This window comes from Castanea sativa, chromosome 12 (genome assembly GCF_040712315.1).
Source record: "Castanea sativa cultivar Marrone di Chiusa Pesio chromosome 12, ASM4071231v1".
NCBI lineage: Eukaryota > Viridiplantae > Streptophyta > Magnoliopsida > Fagales > Fagaceae > Castanea > Castanea sativa.
The window spans coordinates 32,512,911-32,537,950 of NC_134024.1; the positions used below are offsets into that span (position 1 = coordinate 32,512,911).

General features: G+C 36.2%; 2 protein-coding genes across 3 annotated transcripts; both read right to left on the reverse strand.

The window, feature by feature from the left end:
• Window positions 1-5,112: 5,112 nt before the first annotated feature.
• Window positions 5,113-7,961, reverse strand: LOC142618664 (auxin transporter-like protein 3). Its single transcript, XM_075791637.1, has 8 exons — window positions 7,722-7,961; window positions 7,432-7,617; window positions 7,031-7,143; window positions 6,745-6,928; window positions 6,521-6,618; window positions 6,223-6,430; window positions 5,677-5,934; window positions 5,113-5,576 (listed from the first exon to the last, which is right to left on the reverse strand). Exons 1-8 carry the CDS (start codon window positions 7,875-7,877, stop codon window positions 5,382-5,384), a joined length of 1,398 nt encoding a protein of 465 aa, XP_075647752.1. The 5' UTR covers window positions 7,878-7,961; the 3' UTR covers window positions 5,113-5,381.
• Window positions 7,962-20,481: 12,520 nt separating this feature from the next.
• LOC142618522 (uncharacterized) lies at window positions 20,482-23,209 on the reverse strand. 2 transcript variants are annotated; one of them, XM_075791470.1, is made up of 5 exons: window positions 23,138-23,209; window positions 22,830-22,910; window positions 21,968-22,045; window positions 21,723-21,867; window positions 20,482-20,818 (listed from the first exon to the last, which is right to left on the reverse strand). In XM_075791470.1, exons 3-5 carry the CDS (start codon window positions 22,033-22,035, stop codon window positions 20,720-20,722), a joined length of 312 nt encoding a protein of 103 aa, XP_075647585.1. In that variant the 5' UTR covers window positions 22,036-22,045; window positions 22,830-22,910; window positions 23,138-23,209; the 3' UTR covers window positions 20,482-20,719. The 2 variants fall into 2 exon arrangements, with proteins under 2 accessions (XP_075647585.1, XP_075647584.1); XM_075791469.1 differs by lacking the exon at window positions 23,138-23,209 and having other exon boundaries at window positions 22,830-22,946.
• Between the last annotated feature and the right edge of the window lie 1,831 nt (window positions 23,210-25,040).

Genomic DNA, 25,040 nt, shown 5'->3' on the forward strand with positions numbered 1-25,040 from the left:
ATTTGAGCATAGAGGTTAGTGGTGATAGTTCTTTAGGGGTTTGGTGGTGTCATTCCCCCAACTCAAAGAGTATGCTAGGCACATGACAACGGTCACGCATGTGTAAAGTTTTCACTTAATGAGTATGCAAGGTTGTTGTCACTTAACTAGCCTACTCTTCGGGTTGGGGGTATGACAATAAAATGGTATCAGAGCCAACCCAATAACCCTAAGTTGGCTCGAAGATATTACCCCACAAAATAGACTCTCCCTAATGATGATGTCAGGGACAAGTGGAAGAGATTGTAATGCTCTAGATTGATTGGATATTAATTGAGCGTGTATTGTTGTGTGTGATTGAGTCCCACATAAGGTATAGACTATAGTGATCTAGGCTTTATTATTAACTACAAAAAATTTTAATTGTGACTAAACTAGTTCTTTTAGGTTATAGTGCAAATTTGGCTAGTGTTTTCCCTTGAGTCATAATAGCACTACAAAAATTAAAAAAAAAAACCTTGACATATAGTGGCGTTTGGCCACTATGTTAGGATTAGTGCCCTTAAATCCTATTGTATGATGCTATGTATTTTATTATTTATGACATTATGTATGACTTAATGTTGTGTTTAATAAAGTTGTTTTATTATTATCTAAAAATAATGGTAACATGAATAATGAGACATTATCATATAATTCATGAGATGCATTGTATGTGATTTAGTCACAGAAGATGTAAATCACAAGTTCCTTGTAAATTCAAAATGTAGTTCGTAGTCGGTAATAAAATTGGGCATTTCATCTGCGAAGATTATAACATATCAACTAAGATGATTTGTCTTGATCATGGAAATGGAGATTTCTAGTTGGTATGTTGATTTGTCTTAAGAGTTAAGACATATTGAACTAGACCGCTGTGAGATTTATTATTTTTCCAACGACTGTCAAATGAATAATAAACTCACGACTTCTATTTGCATGAACTCTTAATCCTAAGAGAATAATGGACCTGATCATGAGGTGTAGGTTGCTTTGATATATCAGGAGTGAGATCTAAAGTAACGGTCAAAATCTCAGTATGTTGGGCAGCCACATTTAGTGTTGATGGAACATATATTCTCAAGATGGAATTAATAGTCTCTTAACGGAAATACAAAATATTCTCTTGAGATAAGTTTAATGCATTTGTTATTCAGAGAGTTAGGCCTAACCACTTTAGTAAAGAGTTACTAAAGTATATATTTATGGAATTGGATTTCATGAATATATGATGAATAACTTTAAAGGATTAAACCGGGTACTCAAGGATAAGATGTAGTAATTTACAAAGTGACAGTCTACATTCATGACTTTGTGTTACTACGAATATTTTATGAAGGGGTTGCATGTACAATAAAGTTTTGGGATATAATCTATAGATAAGGATTAGAGTGCAACTATATTTATATAGTGGTATTAAATATAGTTAATGGTAACTTTGGACTTGTCAAGGGTTGACAGAAAAGCCCAAGGCCATTGGAACTAGTGTCTTATTGGTCTCTTTTGGTCCCACTCCAAGCCACACACTTAAGCCCAATTGAAAAGGCCCAAAATGCCAGTCCAATTAGATAATCAATTAGAAACAAAGGGAAAAATATACAGAATTTTCTGTAGAGAATTGCAAGAACACTATTTTTTGTGAAGTGGTGTAAGAAGTGTTAGACACTTTTACATTCTCCCTTTGGAACTGATTGAGAGACCACACATCTTAGGCGTTAGTGGAATTGGAGTGAAGATTGAAAGTATTCCCAAGCAATTTTGATTTTCGGTTTTGAAATTCACCGCTCCAAGGTACACTCTCTTATTCTCAAATTCTGAAACTTATATAGTATATGTTAACTTTTATGAATGAAGTAGATCTGTTATTTTTTTGCTGCGCACATGCATATTTCCTTCACACTACAGGCCAATTTAAGCTATAGCGGTGTTTGCTATAGTGACGTTTACAAACACCATTATTTTACTGCAACTATAGACCTATTGTGACATTTTACAAAAAAGTCACTATAGGTCTGTACCCTATAATGCCGTTTATGAAATGCTACTATAGGCCCAATTTTTATTTTTTATTTTTTTACAAAAAATGGCTATAGTATATAGTGGCATTCGTAAAACGTTGCTATAGGCCTTTTTTTTTTTTTATAAAAAAAATTAGGCTATAGCAGCACTATAAAACACCACTATAAGTCCATACCCTATAGTGGCATTTTTAAAACGCTGCTATAAACCCTTATATTTTTTTTAAAAAATATTAGCTATAGCAGCGTTTCAAAACGCCACTATAGCCAAAAACCACCAAAAAAAAAATTTGATTGCCAAAATTTAATTGAGTGATGACTAATTTTAAGGGATCAAAAAGGCACTATAGGCAGCTTTTTTTATAGTGTAGGTGTCTTCAAGGTTTATGACTAATTTGGAGGGATCACAAAGGCAAAGAAGGTGGTTTAGTGATCAGACTTAGCAGAAATCAATTGGGTGAGCTAGGAGAGATCTAAGGAAATGACAACTCAATTAAAGTGTACCCACATTTTTGTAATTTCCTTACTTTTAATTTGGGTTTATGAAGTTTTGAGTGTATTTTGAGGTATGTGTGAGTTTTTGGATCTTGTTTTTGTGGTTTAAAACTTTAAATGAAGGCTTTGTTTGTTGATGGGAGAGTAACAAGGGGTACAAAAAAATCAAATTAAAATTTAATTCTTGATATTGATTGTTGGGTTTTAGAATGCTTATTAATTGCTTGTTTAAGTTTAATATGGGATTTGGGTTGTTGTTGTTGGGGATTTTACCAAATCAAGGAGTAATAGAGAAAGAAGAAGATGAACACATTAAGTAAATGGTAATTGAATTGGAGGCACAATTGACTGTTATCCTTAGACAATATTTGTCCCCATACACAAGTTGCTAAAGGGTTTTTACAAACTTGTTCCCAGAATACAACCAAGTTATTGGGTTGTACAAATAGTAATTTTAGAGAAAACCTACAGGATTTCTTGTGTTTCTTTGTAACTTACTATTTTCAAGTGAACAATAACCTCTATTTCTACCCATAGGGTTATAACCCTTCAAAATGTACGTATAGAGAGTTAAAATATTTCATAAAACTGTTCATAAGGGTTGAAACCTCTTCAACTTTTCTGAACAATCACCAGAAAATTCTGTAGAAAATTCAGTTTTTCGAGTTTCGATTGGTCGAGAGGTCCTTTCGATTGATCGAATAGGAATTGAATAACGATCGAACCATCCAGAAACTCCAGCAATATTTTCTTACTATTTTGATCGATCGAGCCAAAGTTTTGATCGATCAAAAATGCTGAATTTCGAATTTTCACTTAGAAAATTCCAAAACTTGAATTTTCACTTTAACAACTTTATGGAACAATGTTCTCTAAACTCAAACATCATTATTATAACCTATCCATGTATATACCTATATTTACAACAGTTGTCATTTGTAAGCTATGTCTTTTGTTGTTATTACTTTCAACTGGTATTGGTAGGTGGCCTCAGTTGATGAGTGTTATTGCTACAAAGTAACTTCTTCTTCTTCTTCTTCTTCTTTTTCCCCTTTATAAATTCTTATATTTAATCTCTTATTTAAGAGAATTTAGGGGAAAAAAAAATTGAAATGCCTTTTCTTGTATTAGAAATCGGAGATATATCAAGAGATATAGTTTTGGTGGACTGAACGAAAGAGCAAATTAAAAGCGCATGAAAGGGATTAAATTGAAATATATATATACACCGGTTAAATTACAAACAAATAACAACCATCCACTCGGTATTACAATTTATAAGCTTAATATATGAGGCAATGATTTCTTTTTTTTGCCCCCTTTTTCTCTGGGCCTGCAAATCAGGATCTTGACCAATTGGAGGGCCAATGATAAAACAGGATGTGCTTATATACGAAATTTGTGATACTTGGGGCCTAGAAATTGCTTTAGTACTCTCACACTCACACACAGAAGGTACACCAATAATTTATGTTCCATCCAGATACTTCAGCCATTCGCTAAGTGGCTGAATCGACAAACTAATTTGCTCACTTTGTTTGTCGTTGAGGACATGTCCAAAGAGAGCACATCAAATTAGGCAAATGGTCGAGTTTTAGTTACGTGGTAAGAAGCAAAGAAAGGTACTTCAAAATGCCAATGATAGAGGAATCAAGAAAAAAGAAGAAGCCAATGATAGATTAGCGAGCCAATGTAGTCCCTTAAATCATTGGGTTCAAAACATAATCTATTACAGGTTCCCATCATACAATTGTTCGGGCACTAGTCTCGTTATCAACTCCCTACCAGATAGTACTTTTTATTTACTCAAGCAAAGGCTATGAGGCTAGTTATGAGGTGTTTGGTGGTGCTAATATGATAAGAGCCTACCCAATATGTAGAAACTGAGACTAAAGTAAGTCCTTCTGAATCCCCACGGCACTATCAGTTGGCTCTTGCGGACCATTTCATGTAACTGTCCAAATCAAGTTGGCAGCTATGGTTTGAAAGAGACCATGAAGATAGTAGGTTTTTTTTAGATAGTAATAGCCGCAAGATCTGTTTTACACAGGTTTACATACAAGCTGATTAATTAATGTCAACACATGAAATTGAGTCATGATTTCGGTTGCTTTTCGGGTGTGTAAAACTGTATAAAATAGTTTGTGTGCAACTAGTTTAATTCTATAATTAAAGGCCTAATTTATTCCAATCATGAAAATGAGTACATTTCATATCTCACCAGTCACCCATGACCGACATGATTTTCCGTATATTCCAACCAAGAAACAAATGGGAAAAAGAAACATAAAAACAGCTTTTCTCACCTAGCTCTCAATTATTATTCGGAACATTAGCGAGGCCTGAAAGTAACATAGTATTTACCAGCTGATTTGGACAAGAAAGGTGGCTTTAATGTGCTTGTCTCTCATTCATACATGTCTATGAGGTCATTTGTTAGCATTGATTAACCAGCTGATATGGAAAAGAAAGATAGTACTAATAATCTCCTGTGCTTACCTTTCTTTATCAACAAGAATTCAAGATGATAGAACAACTTAATTAAGCAAATACTACCATAATTATAAAAATAAAGTCAATCTCACAAAAAAAAACAAGGGAGTTGCATTTCTGAAGGAAAAAAGTAAAATAAGAAAGATTAATCATCACACGTTACAATTGTAGGTCTGTATAGGGGTGGCCATGATGGCCATCACACCTTTTCTGAAAACCATCAACAACAACTTTTACAATGAGAGAAAAGATGGGAAAAAAGGGAAGATGAAAAAGAAGAAAAAGTTTTCAATGCCAATCTCTTTACACACATATGTGATTTAATTTGTAAATCCTTTTTAAAAGTAGGGAATCTACTCAAGCCTTGTGTGGGGGGCACTGATAGCACTTAGTGAATAGACCGAATGTATCAACTTGTCTTATGAAATTGAGCATGCTTGCCCATCCTCCAAATCCAAATCCAACCACAAATACCCATACCACTACAAAGATGTTCATTGTATATGATCCTGCCCAACCTCCTAAGAATGATGGTGGTCTCTCTACTGCATTCTGTGAAGCAAAGAAGGAGAAAATACGTTAGCTTTGTCCATTATTTCATGCAATTTATCCTAAGGAAAAAAAAACACTTATTATTAAACCAAGGCCTAACCTCTCGAGCCGATGCAGACGCAAAGGTCACCATGTGTGCCAGGGCAGGAATTATGTAAACGGTGAAGCTGACCAGAAGAGACCCAACAGTTGAGTTGATGGGGCCAAAGAATGGGAATATGATGGCAAGGAACCATATTGGGATTACGACTGGGAGTCTAGCTATAGCTCTCTTGAACAAGCTCTTGGTGTCATGCACCCTAATGAATTTCTCCCACACAAAGTAGAGAGGAGTGCAAGCAAATCCAAATGTTATGAACTGCAAAAAGAGTACAATAAATCATCAATTACATTTATTTAATAATTAATGGATTGAAATTCATGTTAGAATATTGATTATAGAATTAAATGTATTGTTTCTTTTTAACTTTTAGGATAATTGATAATTAACTATGAGATCGAATCATGTCTTCACTTTACCTCTTAATTTATTAAGGAAGTTTGGATCCACGAGTTACAAGAATTGCATTTGTAATTTATCAATTCAATGGGATATATATATATATATATATATATATATATATATATAAAAGAAAGGAATAGCAACCTGGTGAATAAGCATAAGGATGACAGCAGCGTCCCTGAATCCAGTCTTAGGAAGCAAAGAGAGAGCATTGGAATGGGTAAGGAGCATATCCCCAAAAGCCCAATATACAGCTGAAGCTGATGGTAAAGTTAGGGTTAGCACATAGAGTGTTGCTATCAAGTATATTAGCTTGAACTTCTGTGGCTTCCACATTGCATGCATAATCTCGCTGCAATAGAAATAAAATTCCCTTTAATCAAAAGTATATATAAGTGTGTTTTTTTTAATGTAATCATAATAATATATGCGAACCCCTTACACTGTGACAGCATGTCCGCCAAAGGTGTAGAGAATGTTGGTGGCCCCAGTGAAGTAGAGAACTATTTTAGCTGGTCCTGAGTGCTTCACACCCTCAACCTTCAAACACAGAGAAAGAGAAATAAATAAATCTACAAAAATTTTGAGAATGAAATCATGCAAAAATTTTCTTTGGTTGTTTGCAGTTCTACTAATCTAAAATCTTAAATTCCAGTATTAATTTACCTGCCCATGGAGTAGGGATGCAATGGTGAGATACCATGCAGTGTAAGTAGTCATCATAAGTCCCAAGAATGACCAAATTCTGTAATTATGGAATGATGGGATGAAGACAGTTGTTGCACAACATGCTCCAAAGATATAAGTCCAAGTTCTCTTGTCAAGATTGTCGTTTATGTAGTATATGTTGCTGCAACAATAATGTATATGAAAATATCAGTTACAATATCTACTATTTTCCATTTTAAAAAGGTATTTAGTATTTTCGCTAATGATTAATCCTTTAATTTACCTTGCACATGCAATTAGTTGAATTACAGATCCAAATAGAAGAAAGGTGCAGTTGAAAAAGAGGCCTACATTCCTCCAGTGTTTCCCCAACAGCCCATCAAGAACTTCAAACCACTGCAACCATTGAAAGTGAAAATTGACAACGAAAAAGAAGTGCTGAGTTTTTTTTATTTTTTATTTTTTATATGCTTTTCATTTTATTTTTAGTTAAATGGTGCAATATTGATTTTTTTTCACCCAAAAAAAAAAAAAAAAAAATCAAGTCTTAGATAAATATGTTAGAATAATGGTTAAATTATTAAATTCATCTTTCTAACTACTTAAACTTTTACATAAATGATAATATATCGTAATATCAAAGCAGGTGGTCTTAACTCCTTCAAGAAGAGAGAGAGATTATACCTGAATAACATGATTCCTGAAATCAACCTTTTCTCTCTCCTTTCTAGTTCTGTACTCAACATAAAGAACACTAATAAGATATGCAGTCCAGCTTCCCATCAACCCATAAAAAAGCTGAAAAAGGATTCCAGATAGCATCCCCAGTTGTGAAAATGAGTAAGGCAGTGTGAGAAGCACTTGCGCAACCTACATTTCATATGACAATTGCGTAAGTATCTTAATGATAAAGTGTTCCACAACAATTTGAGTCCAGAAAACAATGAAAATAATAATCTTGAACTAGTGCATGCCTGGTTAGAAGCACAGCTAAACCAGGCATCATAGACCGAGCCTCCATGCCAAAATAGCTTTGATAATTTGCCTTTAGCTGACTTGGAATCGCCTTCTTCCCTCTCCATTTCTAAGTAGTTTCCAGCTATAACAGTCTCAACCTTCTCAGAAGCCATTGTTATAGAGTTAGCTAGTGATGTGGAGGAAGCAATGGACTAATTTAGTGTCCTATAAATAGATAAAAGAAAGTGCTCCTCACTCCTTGATATTTCATGTGCTGCTTCTATTTTCCTTATAAAAACTTTTTTGAACAATAATTGAACCACCTATTGGGGACCTATCTGAGTCACCCCTTAGGAATGTGATTGCAAAATTTTAGTTCATGTATCATGTGGCTGTACCTCTAGCTTCATTGGTAGGTGATAGGGCTATGTCCTCTCCGGGTGACATAAACAGTTCACTTTTCACTTTTCAGTCTTCATTTTCAATTTTCTTTCGTACTATTGAAAACATGTTGGTATTTTTCATTAGTGGGCCTCAATGGGCCAGACTGCACGAGCGAGATGGCCCACAATAGGCCTTAAGTTTTCATTTCATAATGTGAAAGAACCTTTTTAATACTAATTCATCATGAATTGATATAGGAAATAGTGAGAAAAAAAAGAGAGAAACTTTTGAAATTAGGAAAAAAAAAAAAAAAGGATTCATTGGTGTGAGTGTGATTGTGTGTGGGGGAGTGTTAATATGGAGGTGAAGATGGATTGAATGATTGCTTTGAGTTGAGCTTTGGTGCTAAGCATGATTAGCAACACGTGTGCCAACTGGCTTTACAAAAAAAAATCTAGTAAAACCTTCCTCTTTTCAAAGTGAGGTCCTTGGGCCATGGATTTGAGACCTCTCATCATGATCCTATGTGCCTTCCAAAGTCACAATTCGGTGGCAAAATTTGAGATTGGGCCATGTCTTAATATTAAAAAAACAAAAGGGGATAATATAGTGAAGTTGAAACATTGGTGTGTATTCCTTTTGATAACTCAATAATTCTTTCTTAGAGAGGGAGGAGAATAATTTGGCATTTTTTTTAAGAAGAAAAAAAAAAAAATTTAGACATTTAAACATGTAGCATTAACATACCTTCAAACTTCAAATTTTAAGTGCTAAGAGAATTAATTGGGTCAGGGTGACCCAATACCTGCCCAATAGGCCGGATGTATGTTGCATGGGTTTAATTTGAGCAGCTGATTTCGAACAATTTTTTATCACCCTGGAACTTTTCACTCTAGTGTCTAGACTCTAGATACTTGAATTCATTTATCACTAGAGATTCCGATAGGATTAGAAAGATTTTCTAAATCATTTAGTAAACTTTTTCAGTTCCTTCTTATTTCTTTTTTGGTGTTTTTTTTTTTTTTTTTTAAACTAGTGTTGACAACACATGTAAGGCACGTGCTTGTCATATATATAAATTGTGGATAACACTAAATTTAGAATTTACTTATTACACAAACAAAATATATAAAGTATTTGATTTTTGAAGTGCTTAGAAATTTTACCACTAATGGATTGCGAAATTAATTTTACTATATATGAAAGAAGAAACACGTGGAATATAACAAGAGCCATATTGCATTATAAGCCAACATTATAATGTATTACAAATATATACATGTGCTTTCAAAGGCATTACATCACAATGTTGAGTAGAATTGATTTCCAAATTCAATAATGTACACCATATAGTGGAAATTTAAATAAATCAAGGTCTTTCTTCACATGAACGTCTTTGAACATTAGATAAGAGAAAACAAAGTTCTCCTTATTCATGGTGTGACTTGTATCCCACACGAGGATAGCAGAAGTTCTGTCTCTTCTACACCAATTGCAGAAGCTCCTCCCCTACAATTGTTCCCTATTTAGATTAAAAGTTATTCTAAGATTCAAAGAAGAAAAAAAACTCAAACAAAGTCAAAATAAATAGTATAATCACATATTAAACTCAATAGGGTCAATGAGAGCATTCTATACTCTTAGGATAATAGCCTTAGAGAATTAAGAAAGAGAGGGAGAGAGATAACTCCTTGTACCTTGCCTGTAGCTAAATTTCTATTTCAATAAGCTCCATGGTTTTGAAGCTTGAGATTTTGAGTCTTTAAGTGTCAACCATTTCATCACCAAGGCATCTTGAAAATAAATCCTAGCACAAACTGAAAACTTTTCTTATGTTACCAGGAATTGCTAGTGAATGCCCCAAATACCTTTTATAACTTTAAAGCTTCAAAATGCTTTAAAAATCAAAATTACCAAGTAACAGTTGCAACTCACGTATAAAAAAGAAAAGTTTGAGCTGCAATTTTACACAATGAACAACACTAAACTTTCTAAGCTCTAATATCGTTTTCTTTATGAGGGGAGGAGGAGGGGGAGAGGAGGATAGGATGTTTCCTTAAATTTGAACCAAATGTAAGACACAAAGATGAACTGCCTCCTAAAAGGCCTTCAATAATTAATCACTCAGATAACACAAAAGAGAACTTTGAACCCCATTGGCATTAAGGCTCCGCTTAGAAGGAGGGAATGGAATAGAATGGAATGGAATGAAAAGAATAATTTTAGAATATTCTTCCCTTCCTTTGTTTGGGAGTTTTAATTGAGGGAATGGAAAGTTCATTCCCTTGTTTGGGAGTTTAAATGAGAGGGAATGGAATGGATAGGAGGGATCACTCATCCCTATCTATTCCCTTAAGGCTCCGCTTGGGAGGAGAGAATGGAATAGAATAGAATGGAATGAAAAGAATAATTTTAGAATGTTCTTCCCTTCCTTTGTTTGGGAGTTTTAATGGAGGGAATGGAAAGTCCATTCCCTTGTTTGGGAGTTTAAGTGGGAGGGAATGGAATAGATAGGAGGGACCACTCATTCCTCTCTATTCCCTTAAAACCTCAAATTTTCATTCCCCTCGAAATTGGGAGGAATGAGAGGGAATGAAATTAGATTTAATGAATTTTTTACTAAAACTCCCAAAATGCCCCTATATATTTAACTCTTTATTTTAAAATAGGGGTATAATAGTAATATTGTCATAAAATGATTCCATTCCATTCCATTCCCTCCATGTTACTCCCAAACAAGATTACTTACATTCTATTCATTTTCATTCCATTCCATTCCTTTATTTTAAACATCCAATCAAAGTTACTTAATTCCATTCCATTCCATTCTTTTCCATTCCTTTCCCTTACTTAAATACATTCCATTCTATTCTATTCATTTCCATTCCCTTATGATCATTCCATTCTGTTCTATTCCCTTCCCTTATGAACTCCCAAGCGGAGCCTAAGGGAGAACCTCCACATTTATATTAGAGAATAATCTATGTTGTTTTCAATTTATTTAAAATAGGCATATATAATTTAGGGTATAGTTCATCTTTCCTGCATAAAGAAACAATGATAAAATGGTTTAAACTTTAAAGTCATGACAAGGATTACTAGAATTTTTTTTCTATTTAACGTTAATTTTCTAAGAATATAATTAATTGTCCTGTTGCAAAAAAAACTAGGAAACTAGCATCTCAAGTTTTAAAAACTCGAGTTTAATTAAAAATCGAGTTTTTAAAACTCGAGACCCAAGAGGTAGAATCTGATGTGGAAAAAGTTCCACATAGAACTCGAGTTTTAGAAACTCGAGTTCAACCATTTTTCGCTTCCCCGTAGAACTCGAGCTTTGGAAACTCGAGTTCCACCATTTTCCCTTTCAGATCATCCTTCGTCTTCTCAGTCAGACCTAGCGTTCTTCTTCGTTTTCCCTGGGTTTCTTCATCTTCCTGGGTTTCTTCATCTTCATCATTTTCATTCAGATCCTTCTTCATCATCTTCGTTCAAATCGTATCTTCCTGGGTTTCTTTCGTCTTCATCATTTTCGTTTAGATCGTTCTGGGTTTCTTCATCTTCCTGGGTTTCTTTCTTCTTCATCATCTTCGTTCTGTTCTTCTATTGGGCTTCATCTCTCTTCTTCAACGTACTGCTGGGTCTCTTTGATGTCTGTATGTTGTTAGAACTCGAGTCTTTAAGACTCGAGATCTATGTGGCGTTCCTGGCATTTTTTGTTCAAGTCATCAAGTACAAATCGAGTGTTTGAGACTCGAGTTTTAAAATGAAACTCGAGTTTCTAAAACTCGAGATGCTATTTTCTTAATTCGTTTCAAATGTGTGTTAACTTACTATATTGCCCTCCCTCACACTATTACTCTGAAAATTACCTCAGGATTACTATGAACAAAATGAGGGAGAGTCATCAAAGATTGAGACACTTAGGGCTTGTTTGGTTTTTAAGAAACCATCACCCATCACTCATTCCTCAATTTTCGTCACTTATCACTGATCACTCGTCACTTAAAATACCCCAATTTTCTAAATCTCAACTGTTTGGCACACTATTTTCAGATGTTCATCACTCAAATATTTCTACTTTTTTAGGACTCGTACACACAAACCCATAAAAATAGAAGAAGCTCTCTCGCCGATCTCCACCGTCACCAGTATTTTTCACCCATCTCTCCGACGTGTACCGGCAGCGCAATTTCCTCCGTCGTGACCCAGCGGTGCCGACGACCTTTGAAGAAATGTGACCCATTTCCTCCATTTGTCACAGACGATCTCCTCCGACCCAACACGGTGCTACCTCATCCCTTTTTGTACTCTCTCACCTTGTTTCTTTATCTGATTTTATGTTTTTGGCATTTGGGTTTTGAGAAAACTGTTAGATTTTAGCTTGAACTCTGCTTTGCCTTTATTTTCCCTTGTTGTTTGGTTGGTGAGAAAATAATAAAGGAGAACTTTTTTTGGGGGAATGTGCAGATTAGCTGTGTGGATGGCATCAATATAGTAAGTTAGGCATTGTTTGAAAGTATAAAGGAAACTAACAACTCGAGTTTTTGAAACTCGAGATATACATAAAAACTCGAGTCTCAGAAACTCGCTTTATGCTCGCTTTCCGCTCGCTGAGTTGGACAAAATGCCACCTGGATCTCGACTCTTAAAAACTCGTTTTCAACAACATAAAAATCGAGCCTATAAAACTCGAGTTCAACTAATTCATATTTTTTATAAATCTTATCCTACGAATGGAACTCGAGTCTTATAGACTCGAGTTCCACTGGACAATATATTAAAACACAGCCCGTGGCATGTGAACTCATAGAGACTCTCTCTCACATTAACACTCACAGAGAAAAAACCTAAAAACAGAGCTCCTCTCAGCCTCACTAACTCTCTCACTAACCCTCACTAACTCTCACTCACCCTCACTAACTCTCTCACACCACATTGCCTCTCACTCTCACAAAACCACATTGTCCACTCTCATTGCTCTTCCCTCTTAGTAAATTCATATCTCAGGTAAGGGTTTGCATAATTTGATTGTCATTGTAGTTGGGTATGTTGTCTATGGGTGTGGGTTAAAGAGTTTTACCATTTATTTGTTAGATAGTTAATTTATTTTGTTTTGTTAGTGTTAATTGTTTGAGTATTTATTTGCATAGTTTTTGTTATCAAAATTTTATTCATCATTTCTACGCTTTTATTTTTATCATGATCTTACAAGTTTTTTTTACTTTATTTATCATTGGTTTGGGTATGAAATGGGTAGTGAATGAATGTAATGAATGGATGTAATGAATGGGTATGTAATTATCAAAATTTTATTCATCATTTCTAGGCTTTTATTTTTATCATGATCTTACAAGTTTTTTGACTTTATTTATCATTGGTTTGGGTATGAAATGGGTAATGAATGAATGTAATGAATGGACATGTAATCAGAACCCTTTTAGGCATTATAGGTCACCACACAATGGAGTAATAGATAATTTCGTCTCTCCATCCACTAGGATTAGAAGGTTTACGTCTTGGCCTTTAGATATTAATGGGCAATGGGGCACTCTATAATCGGGCTTGAATATGTTCAGCCTTAAGATTGCATTACTTTTTTCCCCCACTTTACAACTATGTGATTTAACTAACATAGTACTTGATTTGAACAGGTTCACAATGCCTGATATTGTTATAATCATATACCACGGTGGTCCGCTTAAGAATCCCAATGCGAACAAGGGATTGCCATTTGAGGGGCCGGGTATGAAGACCTATTATACCCAAATTGATCGTAGGTTGAAGACCGTTGACGAATTGAAGATGTTTGTCATGGAAGAGTTGTGTAAGAATCCTGATGCGTACAACATGCAAATTAGTTATCGTATGCCAAATAAAATCATGAAGCACCGGATTAATTACAAGTATATGGTGATAGAAAAAGACAAACATGTAAAGATCATGTTTGACAAGTTGGAGAGTATAGCTGAAGTAAGTAACATTGAGTTGTACATACAGTTGGAGCCGCGTGCAGTATGGCAAGAGGATATCCAACAAACAACCACAAGCTTACAAGTTGCGATTCCGGATGCTCAATATGAGTATTCTACACATGTAGAGGATGATGATGTTCATGCCGATGGTGATGATGATGATGATGATGATGACGACGACAACGACTATGTTGATGAGACTACTGCCGTTAACAATGATGATGACGATGACGATGACAACGACGACGACTATGTTGATGAGACTACTGTCGTTAACAATGATGATGATGATGATGACGACTATGTTGATGAGAATCTTGCCATTAACGGTGAAGATTTTGCCGATAAAGATGACTATGAAGACATGATTGACAGAGGGGACTTTCGGGACTTTGAGGACTTTGAGAGGGACATTGATGAGGATGAGACATTGGACGGTGGTGAACCTGATGCAGACAATGTTATTAGTGTCCAAAACATTACAAACACAATCCCTGCCTACGCACCTCCTGCGTTGTCATTCTCTGCAAATACTTGGGAAAATATGGTTGATCCTTCGCATATTGAGATGCCATTTGTGTCTACTTGGAGAGAGGGGATGAATTTGTGCAAAGGGTTGACTTTTGCTAGTAAAGTGGAGGTGAAGCGCGTATTAACAATTTGTGCCCTTAAGGAAAACAAACACTTTAAGATCACTAGGTCGACGAGGAAAAATCTTTGTGTGAAATGCGTGCATGAGTCATGCAAGTGGTATGTCTACGCAGTTATGAAGCCCGAGCTCCAAAATCTATGGATGGTCACCGTGTATGTGGGTCCTCACACGTGTATACTGACTGGGGTGCGAAATGATGGTAGAATGATGAGTTGTAATTTTATTGCAGCAGAAATCCATAACAAGTTACGTGAGGATCACACTACTCAAATTAAGCATCTCAGATTTCTGATAGAGTCGAAATATAATCGCCATAAGCCTTCTTACTACAAGGTATGGGATGCGAAACAAAAGGCGATTGCGTTTATGTTTGGAGATTGGGAAGAGTCTTACCAAAGGCTGCAAAAGTTGCTAATGGCATATATTGATCAAGACCCGACTACCCAGTTTTGCTATCGTGTCACACCCACCGATGAAGATCACACCGTATTGTTGCATTATGTGTTTTGGTCTTTCGGTCCATGCATATCAGGATTCAAATACTGTAAGCCAGTTATCAGTATTGATAGGACCCATCTGTATGGTAAATATCAGGGAAAGTTGTTGGTCACAATGGCAACCGATGCTAACAACAAGGTATTCCCTCTCGCCTTTGCTGTTGTGAATTGTGAGTCAGGGTCCAATTGGAGGTGGTTTTTACTATGCCTCAGAGAAACGATTGGCCACTTGATACCTGACGAAGGCATTTGCATAATTTCTGACCGACATCTCGGTATCAAAAACGCCATTGCAAACTGGCCTAGAAGGGATGATGGAAAAGCAAGGGTATTTCATAGATATTGCCTTCGACATGTTGCTAACAACTTCAACACCCATTTTCAGAACTCGACTCTAAAGTCAGCGGCGTTGAAAGCAGGATATGCTAGTCAGGTAGTTAAATTTACTACCATAATGGAGTCCATTAAGCAGGTGGAAATTGAGGCCATTAGGAAGAAGAAGAAGGTGACGGGGAGGGATGGTAAGGAAAAGAATCAAGATTATCTTCCATACACATACCTAATGAGCGAGTCTGTGGATATGTGGACCCAGTCACACGATGGTGGGAGACGTTTTGGGGCAATGACAACCAATATATTAGAGTGTTTCAATGGTGTACTGAAAGGTGAACGGGGCCTTCCTATTGCCTCGTTGGTTGAGTTCACTTGGAACAAACTTGTTCAATATTTCCACGACCGGCACAAAGAATACCATTATGAGTTGTCAGAAGGTAAGAAATGGAGTGAATATGCCTTATCCACGTGGGATGGAAATAAGCGTAAATCTGAGAAACACTATCTCAAGCCATTTAGCAATGAAAAGCTGATATTTCAAGTAGTTACCCAACTCAACACGTGTAGCACAGGAGGGGGAAACCACAGTTACGAAGTTCGGTTACGGAAAAAAACATGCAGTTGTGGGAAATGGAAAAATATAGGGATCTCGTGTTCACATGCAATTAGAGTATGTGACTATTTACATATTGATTCGACCACGTATATTCACCCATGGTATGGTTTGAACCATGCCCTTAACACTTATGAGCATGCATTTGTGGTTCCTAAGTCACAGTCATTATGGAGGGATCCCATGGCGCCAAAGTGGTTGCCTAATCCGGCATTGTTGCGGGCCAAAGGTCGACCGGTGAAGTCAAGAATAAGGAACGAGATGGATAGAGTGAGGAATAAGGATCGAGAACTGGGATGGCGGAAGGAGGACGCAGATTTGATAGAGAGTCAACCCAAGCAGACATGTGGACTGTGTTATGCTTCCGGGCATAACCGCAGAAAATGTCCGCAGTCCCGTGGCGCTTCCACAAGCGACCATGTTCCACACTAGGTAGGTAGATGGCAAAAAGTTATGCATCGGTTAAATAATTGTTGTTCATTCGATGTTTACCTAATGTTTACTATCTTGTCTCCTAACGTAAATACTCTACATTTTTCAGGTATGCTTCCATGGACGACGTTTTTGTCATGCGGACCGCTAATCTTAGGAAAAGTGACTACGTTGTATTGGCTCTATTTGAACTTTTTGATTTTTGTTGAATGTACTTGTAATTCTCTATGAAGATTGTGATTTGAGTAGTATGGTTAGAATTGCAAATTAAGCGTGGTTGGACATGTTTAGAATGGTGATATATTGAGAATGACTTTTGTTGTGATCTGAGTGCATTTACATTGTAAAACTATGGTTATGCAAAGAGCGTAACAATTTCTATAGTTTGGTGCCTAATGAGAACGCCTTTTGATGTAATTTAAGTGCATTTACATTCTCAACTTGTCTACCTCTCAATGAGTATTTGTGGATTACATTCTTAGCTTCTCTATCTATGTTTCCCAGCAGGTGTGTGCACACATTTCAATTTTTGGTTTGCTGCATGTTTTGGGGGGGGGGGGGGGAACAGAGCATTGCTCTCTGCCTGAAACAGAGCATGTTTCTGTTGGGGGGAAAAAAAATTCCCAGTAAAACTCGAGTTTTAGAGCCTCGAGTTCCACTGGGCAATAAACACTGAAACAGGGCATGCCTCTCTGCCTGAAACAGAGCATGCTTATGCTGGGAAAAAAAATATTTTGCCCAGTGAAAATCAAGTTTTAGAGACTCGAGTTCCACTGGGCAATAATCACTGAAACAGGGCATGCCTCTCTGCCTGAAACAAAGCATGCTTATGTTGGGAAAAAAATATTTTGCCCAGTGAAAATCGAGTTTTAGAGACTCGAGTTCCACTGGGCAATAATCACTGAAACAGGGCATGCCTCTCTGCCTGAAACAGAGCATGCTTATGTTGGGGAAAAAATATTTTGCCTAGTAAAAATCGAGTGTTAGAGACTCGAGTTCCACTGGGAATTAAAAAAAATTCCCGAAAAAACTCGAGTCTCTAAGACTTGATTTTTACTCAGCATGTTTCCTCTGGTCCAATACATCTAATTCGGTCCACTGTGGTCCATTTGGTCCGTTCAGTGTAATTTGGTCCCAATTCGGTCCTTGAAATTTGCTTTGATCGACTTTGGTCTTATTCAGTCATTCGGTCAATTTCGACGTTGGTCGATTTTGGTCAATTTCGATCCATCTTTGTGCACTTACATATATAATGGGAGACAACAGGTTTAGGTTGAGAGACCACTGTGACATTGTGACATTTGGTCCATTCAGTTTAATTTGGTCCCAATTCGGTCCTTGAAATCTACTTTGGTCCTATTTGCTCGACTTTGGTCTTATTCAGTCATTCGGTTCTAGTTGGTCTAATTTGGTCCATTCAGACCACTTTGGTCCATTTTGGTCAATTTCGATCCATCTTTGTGCACTTACATATATAATTGGAGACAACAGGTTTAGGTTGAGAGCTCTTATTCTAAACCTAAATTTATTAAAACAAATTCTCGAGTTTGGGGGTCAGCTGTCCACCATTGCTACACTGATGTTCGCAGTGCTACATGTGCTGCTCAATAGCTCGGCACTGTTGAACCCTATCCAGTCATATCATTCACACTCACGTCAGTACACAGATATGCATCCTTTTGCAATGCAATATTTTCAAGGATGCAGAAGACCCCTGAAAAGTTTACGATGCATTTAACACAACTCGGTATTGTCTTGTCAAGTTCATGTCAGATGAAACACAAGCATGCTGAATACTCTTCACATGAATACTGTTCAGCTGAATAGTCATGGCAGTACACTGTAACTACTGCCCAGAACAAGAGAATCTCACTGTGACATTGGGAACATTTGAACAAAAAATTCGTATCGTGGTTTTCCAACCTGTATTGACATGACAAGCCTGAATATGTTAAATTTTTATTATTAAATACACAGTGGAATGAGGTTATAAATGCACCACAATTCTTTTCTTATTCCTACACCACTAACTTTGTAGGTTGAGTAAGCTTTGAGTCGCAACGCCTCAACATCATCTCGTACACATAGAAACAAGTTCCAATCTACTTCAACAAATGAATTATCACAAGTTCCAGCAGATCAACAGCTACAAACATACACAGACCACTATGGAGGGAAATGGGTTGGAAAGAAGAGAGACTTCGTTAATATGTCAATATACACGTACGAGAGTCTTGGAAGCGTTGGCCACATCATGGTCGGCAAACCTACAAAACTAAGTACAGATACCACCGCAATGGAGTTCACCGTAGCAGAACCACCATGGTCAACCCTATACGAGAAGAGGTGTGAGTTGGAGGTGTATTGTCGATGGCACGGGTTACGAGTTCCTAAGGCACGCCCAGCCGAGTTACCTAGAGATGAACCTGCCAACATACTTGCTCATCTTGAACAAGAGAACAATCAAATGCAAAGGCGGCTAGACCGTTTTCATGCAGTCCAAAAAGCTAGGAAGCATCTAAAGGGGAAGGCGCAAGAGCGAGCCATGAAGTCTATTAATGAAATTACTGCATTAGATAATGAAAGTGATATTTTAGACTTCTCAGATTCAAGCAATGATGATTTCCAAAAATTTCTACCTACAAACATTCGACTTTGTTGTTAAAGTTTATACGTTGTGTGCAATTTTTAAATGTTGTTGTTAATGTCTGACAAATCATGTCACCATATATTCACTTGTTGCAAATCCAATTAAACAATTGCACACAACTTGTGGCTAAGTTTATATGAAATCAGTTGCTCATTTTTTCCTTGTTCTTTGTTTATATAGAATGAAAATTATGGTCTAAATCACATAATATACACATCTAATTCAAACAGTTTAATCCCACGTCCGCTGGGAAGGGAATAGTCAAAATCAAAGCTCCAATAGCTCTCTTGTGCCCATGTGCAACTGTGTGCAATGAGAAATTGCCTGTAGACACTCCCATCATGCTCATTCAGATTGCTCACATGGTTTGCTTTGTGTACATGAGTTTGACATCAGTTTTAAAACTTCATTTCTGTTTCCCCTTTTAAAACTGTTTACAACTTTTTCAAACTTCACATTAAATGTGTACTTGGCTTGCTTTGCTTTTTTCTCATTTTTTTGACTTCGCAGCTAGCTACATTGAGTTTGAACACCTTCCCAACACTTCATTTAGGGAGGTGAGCATGTGGTTTATGAAGGGCCTTTATTGCTTAGATTATGTGACTAAAGTCATACAACTTCGTTCATTTGGCATTGGTGGGAAGAAAACACTATCAAAAATAAAGTGAACCAAAAAAAAAAAAAAAACTCATTTCTTAATGTGCCATATAGTAAAATAGAATTCTATTGTTATCTAGTATAAACTACAATTCAAGATTAGGAAGTGCACAGAAGTGGTTTTCTGGTTCTAGAAAAACCTAGTCGATGGAGTACAAAAGAGGCAGCTACATTACATATCTTCAAGCCTAACATCCCACCTGGTCTTGCGCTTTCTTCGCCCATCCATTCGAAGAAGAAACCTTGCTATGTCTTTAGGAAGTTGATTACCAGGATGATTAGTTAATGATGCAACATCTGGAGTTTCAATAGTTTGCAATGCAGAGTCTAAAGCCTCCTTAGTTTGCATTGTAGCATTTGCAACCTCCGGCTTTGAATGGGATGGATGAATAGATTCACTTGATGGAGAGGACCCAGCAGGTAGTGCCTTGAAGTTGGTTTTACGAAGGGATTTTTACAAGGGTCACAGAGACCAAAATATGGCTCAAGGCCTCTAATATCAAAGCAACAATTGTATTGTCATAAAATTGGCATTGTACAAGCAAGACTTTTCCAAACCAAAGTTGCTCTCTACAACTTTTGTCGTTAGTATATATTCTAAGCAATTCTTCCTTTAGATAAGATGATACTCGCGTATTGCAGTCACTCTGCTAAAAGCAAAAGAAAAATCAAGCAGAAAACAACAACACAAAAGCACACAGCTTGTTTGCAACCAAGATTGTTAGATCATAGTCATAGATGCAACAGTCAATGGTAACTTAATATCTCTGTAAGAATAGCAATATTAAAGATGCTAGAACCGCCTCCTTCTGTAGCTAACTCTTATCACACCATTGCATGATGAAGATCAGGTGATTGTTGAGCTAGCTCAACCATCATGGCCTCATCAAAGAACTTGTTAATGCTCACATCCTCACTCATTCCCTGCCAAATTCAAGACAAACTTAAACATTATTACAGCTTAAATGCAATTTTCTAGTTCTACATTATTGTTGAAATTGCATGATTGATAAAATATCCACAGATAAATTTGCATGCCTTTGCAGCATCCACCTTGAGATCTTTCTCAGATTGTGTTGTAAATGGAGAAAAATCATGGGTAGAAAGATAAATGATAAATGACAGCACACGCTCCATGTTGAGGGGGCAAAAAACCACATTTTCAAACTCCCCAACTTCATGAGGCTCAGCCCCTCTAACTGCCCACAGTCAAATACATCACAAATTGAACAAGGAAAAAGACCCGATCCCTAGGATCGTGAGTGATGGAAGACTGCAAATCAAGCGAAAAACCAAAAAAGACTTGAAGTTTAGTGTCAAAAAAGAACTTTCCTCACCACCCAACAAAAATCATGTTCACATACACGAGAGAAATTGATACATAAATGTTCATATAATCCATTTGTCTGGGACATACTAGCATTTTTTTAATTTAATAAGTGACATACTATGACTAGCATTGTCCTGCATTTAACTAATTTAATAGTCCTTCACTTTGATGTCTTATTCAAGTTTATCAAAATCTAATGGGACCTTAGTCAAATCATAGCCTAACAAAATCTTTCTACCACCTTTGTCCCAATTTCCTTTTAAGTAACTGAGATCTCTAAAAAAAAAACAAATAAAACCAACAAGAAGCTCAGGTACCTAATATGATCTTCATCCAAGTCTGAAATGAAAAAAATAGTACAGAACTTTACTGTTTTTTTTTTAATGTTTGATACAGATGAACCCGATTGGAGACATTAACCTAAACACAAAATTATTAAAAAGTAAGTGAAAGAAGAATTAATTCATAAAGCAACAATCCGAATTATAAAATACATACCTCAAGCAAAACAGGACCATACACTTCTTTATTGAACTCATTGCGATGTTCTTGCACCCAACGATAAGCCTCAAATATCCTCTCAGCTCCAGATTTCAGTAATGCCTGAAGACATTTGTTGTGTGTATTCTCCATATCCTTCAACCTATAAAAATCATCAGAAAGATATTAAAAAGGTAAAAAGCATATGAAACATTTAAATCTCGTTCAAATTTACCTGAACAGGATTAAAAGAAAAGGGATACCTTGTAGCACTCCATGTTGGCTGTGACATCTGATAAAATGGTGCGGCCAATAAAATTCCCATGCTCATATCCGGGGACCTATTTGTCAATCATTAATAAATTGATTAGTAGACCAGTTTCTGAAATGCTGAAATTAAACAAATGGGGAACCACCACCTTGTCAAGCACCAATTATCACTCTTGAGAAAGAAATGCGTGTACCAGGGGTTTTTTTTTAGGGGTCATATGACCAAAACAGCTGCAACTTTTATGTTTTTAGAAATTAATTTAAGAGAGTGAAAGATGTAATAAATTACCACACAAATCTAATGCTTAAACTTACTCAGATAGATATGCAATGAAATTTCCCAAGTTCATAGAGGCCCATAAACTTACATTCGTGTCTAACTGAGTGCTTAAATGTCAGAGGCAATTCAAATTGATATTAAGCTAAACAAATCTGAATTGTAGAGGGGCTTCCTCAAAGTCATATTTAAGTTGTTAAGCTTTTATAGATACCAATTTTTTTTTTTTTTGATAAGTAATAAAAGTTTTATTCAAACATTAAAAAAGAGAGTAACCCATGTATGCACGACGTACACAGTTCCGGATCAAAATACACCGACTATTTGTACTGTTTTAATGTGTTTCCTATGCATAAAAGTTCCTTCAATCACCTACCAAATCAAATCTTATGCATCCAATTGCTTCTTTCATTCACCACAATTCCTGCTTCTTATTATTTTCAACTATGATGCAAAGTACATATACTGTTGCTTCTTGCATAACACAAGATATCATCCACTATTCATTACAGAAGCTACAACAAATTCTGGTACGACAAACAGAAAGACAGTAGAATGTTAAAGATACCAAAAAGTACCACTATATCTCTCCCATCAAGGACCAGTCTGGCACCACTTTCAACACCACTTTGAATTAATGTGTGTATTCGTTCCTTTGCCTGTAAATACAAGTAAAATTTAAAGGTAATCCAGTCTGAAACCCATTGAAGACTGATTCAAACGTAGACCAAGAAGTGCCAATAAGCTGCTACTCATATAGCTAAATAGAAGTTTTCATAAATGATGCAAAAAAAAAAAAAAATGGAAAGTAAGGAAGTTTTCAGCTTCACTTGTTGCCAGAATAAGCTTTCTGAAGTTGGTAAAAATTTGGAAATTGTGTACATACCTGTTTGATAATTTCTGGACCTAGATCTGCATTAGGTTCTGTTCCAGCATTTACTTGAAGAGCTTTGGCGCGTTCCACTAGTTTATTCTCACTGAAAAGGTTAAAATGAATTATTTTTGAAGGTTTAGACTAAAATATATCCATGTAAATCAACAGACTTAAAGTCCTGAAAGAACCTGCTTTATACTGAAGGTCAAAATGCGTGGAATACCTATTCAAGACAACATCTCTACAGGTATGAAATCTGTCTCTGACAGGTTCGCTATAAGTCACATACTGAGACACATGTTTGTAACAGTTGAGGAATAGAATCATAGTTCATTGAATATTTATTAGGTTAATTTTCATTTATTTTTCTACCACATAGATGCCATAAAAATGAGATACGTGTTATGCCTAGCATAGTAGCAAATTCAATTATCCTTCTCCAGAAAACAAGAAATCGAACAGGAAGTTTTGACAGCATACTCATCTTTGTCTCCTTTGGATGTAAGATGAATTTGAAAGCTATATACACATGAAAATTTAACACATATTCAACCTTACATTCAGAACATTAATGTCACATTCACATACATCAGAAAATCGAATATCTTACTTCATTATCCTCAATGGGGACATTTTGTGAAGACCCTCCAGGTCTAGACATTAAGATTTTGTTTTCAGGGAAGATAACTCCAGCTTCCAGAGAAATTTTATAATTGTTAGGACTCCTTTAGAAAACTTAATTCACTGCAGGATGAGGACATGTTATGACAGGGAGTGTCTAAAATAATGGAAAGAAGAAGTCTCCATTATAAGACCAAGGAAACATAGAACTGGGTAGTAAAAAAGATAATAATAGCCTGCTATCAGAATAGGAGTGGGTAAAATGGGAGAATGCAAAAGGACATTACAGAATCCAAAATTAGAATGGGTAACAGGTGAGAATAGAAAATGAGATAAGAAACCTTGCAAACTGATCAAGGATGGTTTAAAGATAAAAGTAGAGAAATGGTTGGATAAGTTAAGAAGATGAGAGTAGATGAAGCGTTTCAATTTCTTACAGGTACATGCACTTACTGAAGGTCAAAACTCGATTTAGAAAACTTCTATATTCACTACCTTCAGTATAACAAACATGACATGGAACGTCTGATTTCCAGGATAGGAGTATAAAAGATAGACTAATATTAAAGGCATAAAAATGAAGAAATAGAATGCACCAGGAAACAAAGCATTTTACCATGACTTTATTTAAGCCTCCAACAAAAACAACTGTGCTGAGTGCCATGCATCTTTGTCCAGCAGCACCAAAACCAGCAGCAACTAGAGCATTTAAAGTAGCATCCTCATTTGCATCAGGCATGACAATTGCATTATTTTTTGCCCCCATATTGGACTGAAGATAGTAGTTAAAAAAAATAGCGAGTTCAATTCAACTTTAGCTGTTGCATGCATATAAAAGAAACCACTTTACTCATAAGAGGAATGGAATGCCCTCTGCCAAGGTAGAAATGATGCTTACCTGAACACGCTTCCCTTTAGCTGATGCTCTTGCATATATGTGCATACCAGCCTGTTTTATCAATCACACATCACAATTGATCTCACTAAGATAAGCAGCAGACTAATCAAACGGGAAAGACAACAAATAAATGAAAATAAGGAAGAAGAAAGTAGAAATTGGAGAAGTTTTGATGAGAATGCAACACTTCCATCTATTTTGCTTCAAAAACAACAAGAATAAATAGCCTGTGATTTCCCAAAACCCACTGTATAGGTTACAAACTACCAAATCAGCTAACTATAGGGTAAATAAGAACCGCTCTTGTATGAAAAATGAGCAACTGAGATGGGAGCACGCTTCAGTTTTGATTTTGTTGTGGATGAGCTGGAAGTAAACTAAAAACATATCTACTCC

Bases quoted from the DNA above. Each gene is read 5' to 3' on its own strand.
- LOC142618522 (XM_075791470.1), bottom strand. From the start codon at position 22,035: ATGAGCATGGGAATTTTATTGGCCGCACCATTTTATCAGATGTCACAG. The intron at 21,868-21,967 runs GTATCCCTTTTC...TGATTTTTATAG, and splicing joins CCAACATGGAGTGCTACAAG to GTTGAAGGATATGGAGAATA. The intron at 20,819-21,722 runs GTATGTATTTTA...TGAATTTGGCAG, and splicing joins ATGGTCCTGTTTTGCTTGAG to GGAATGAGTGAGGATGTGAG.
- LOC142618664 (XM_075791637.1), bottom strand. From the start codon at position 7,877: ATGGCTTCTGAGAAGGTTGAGACTGTTATAGCTGGAAACTACTTAGAA. The intron at 7,144-7,431 runs GTATAATCTCTC...CAATGGTTGCAG, and splicing joins TCAGGAATCATGTTATTCAG to TGGTTTGAAGTTCTTGATGG. The intron at 6,929-7,030 runs GTAAATTAAAGG...TTATTGTTGCAG, and splicing joins CAACTAATTGCATGTGCAAG to CAACATATACTACATAAACG.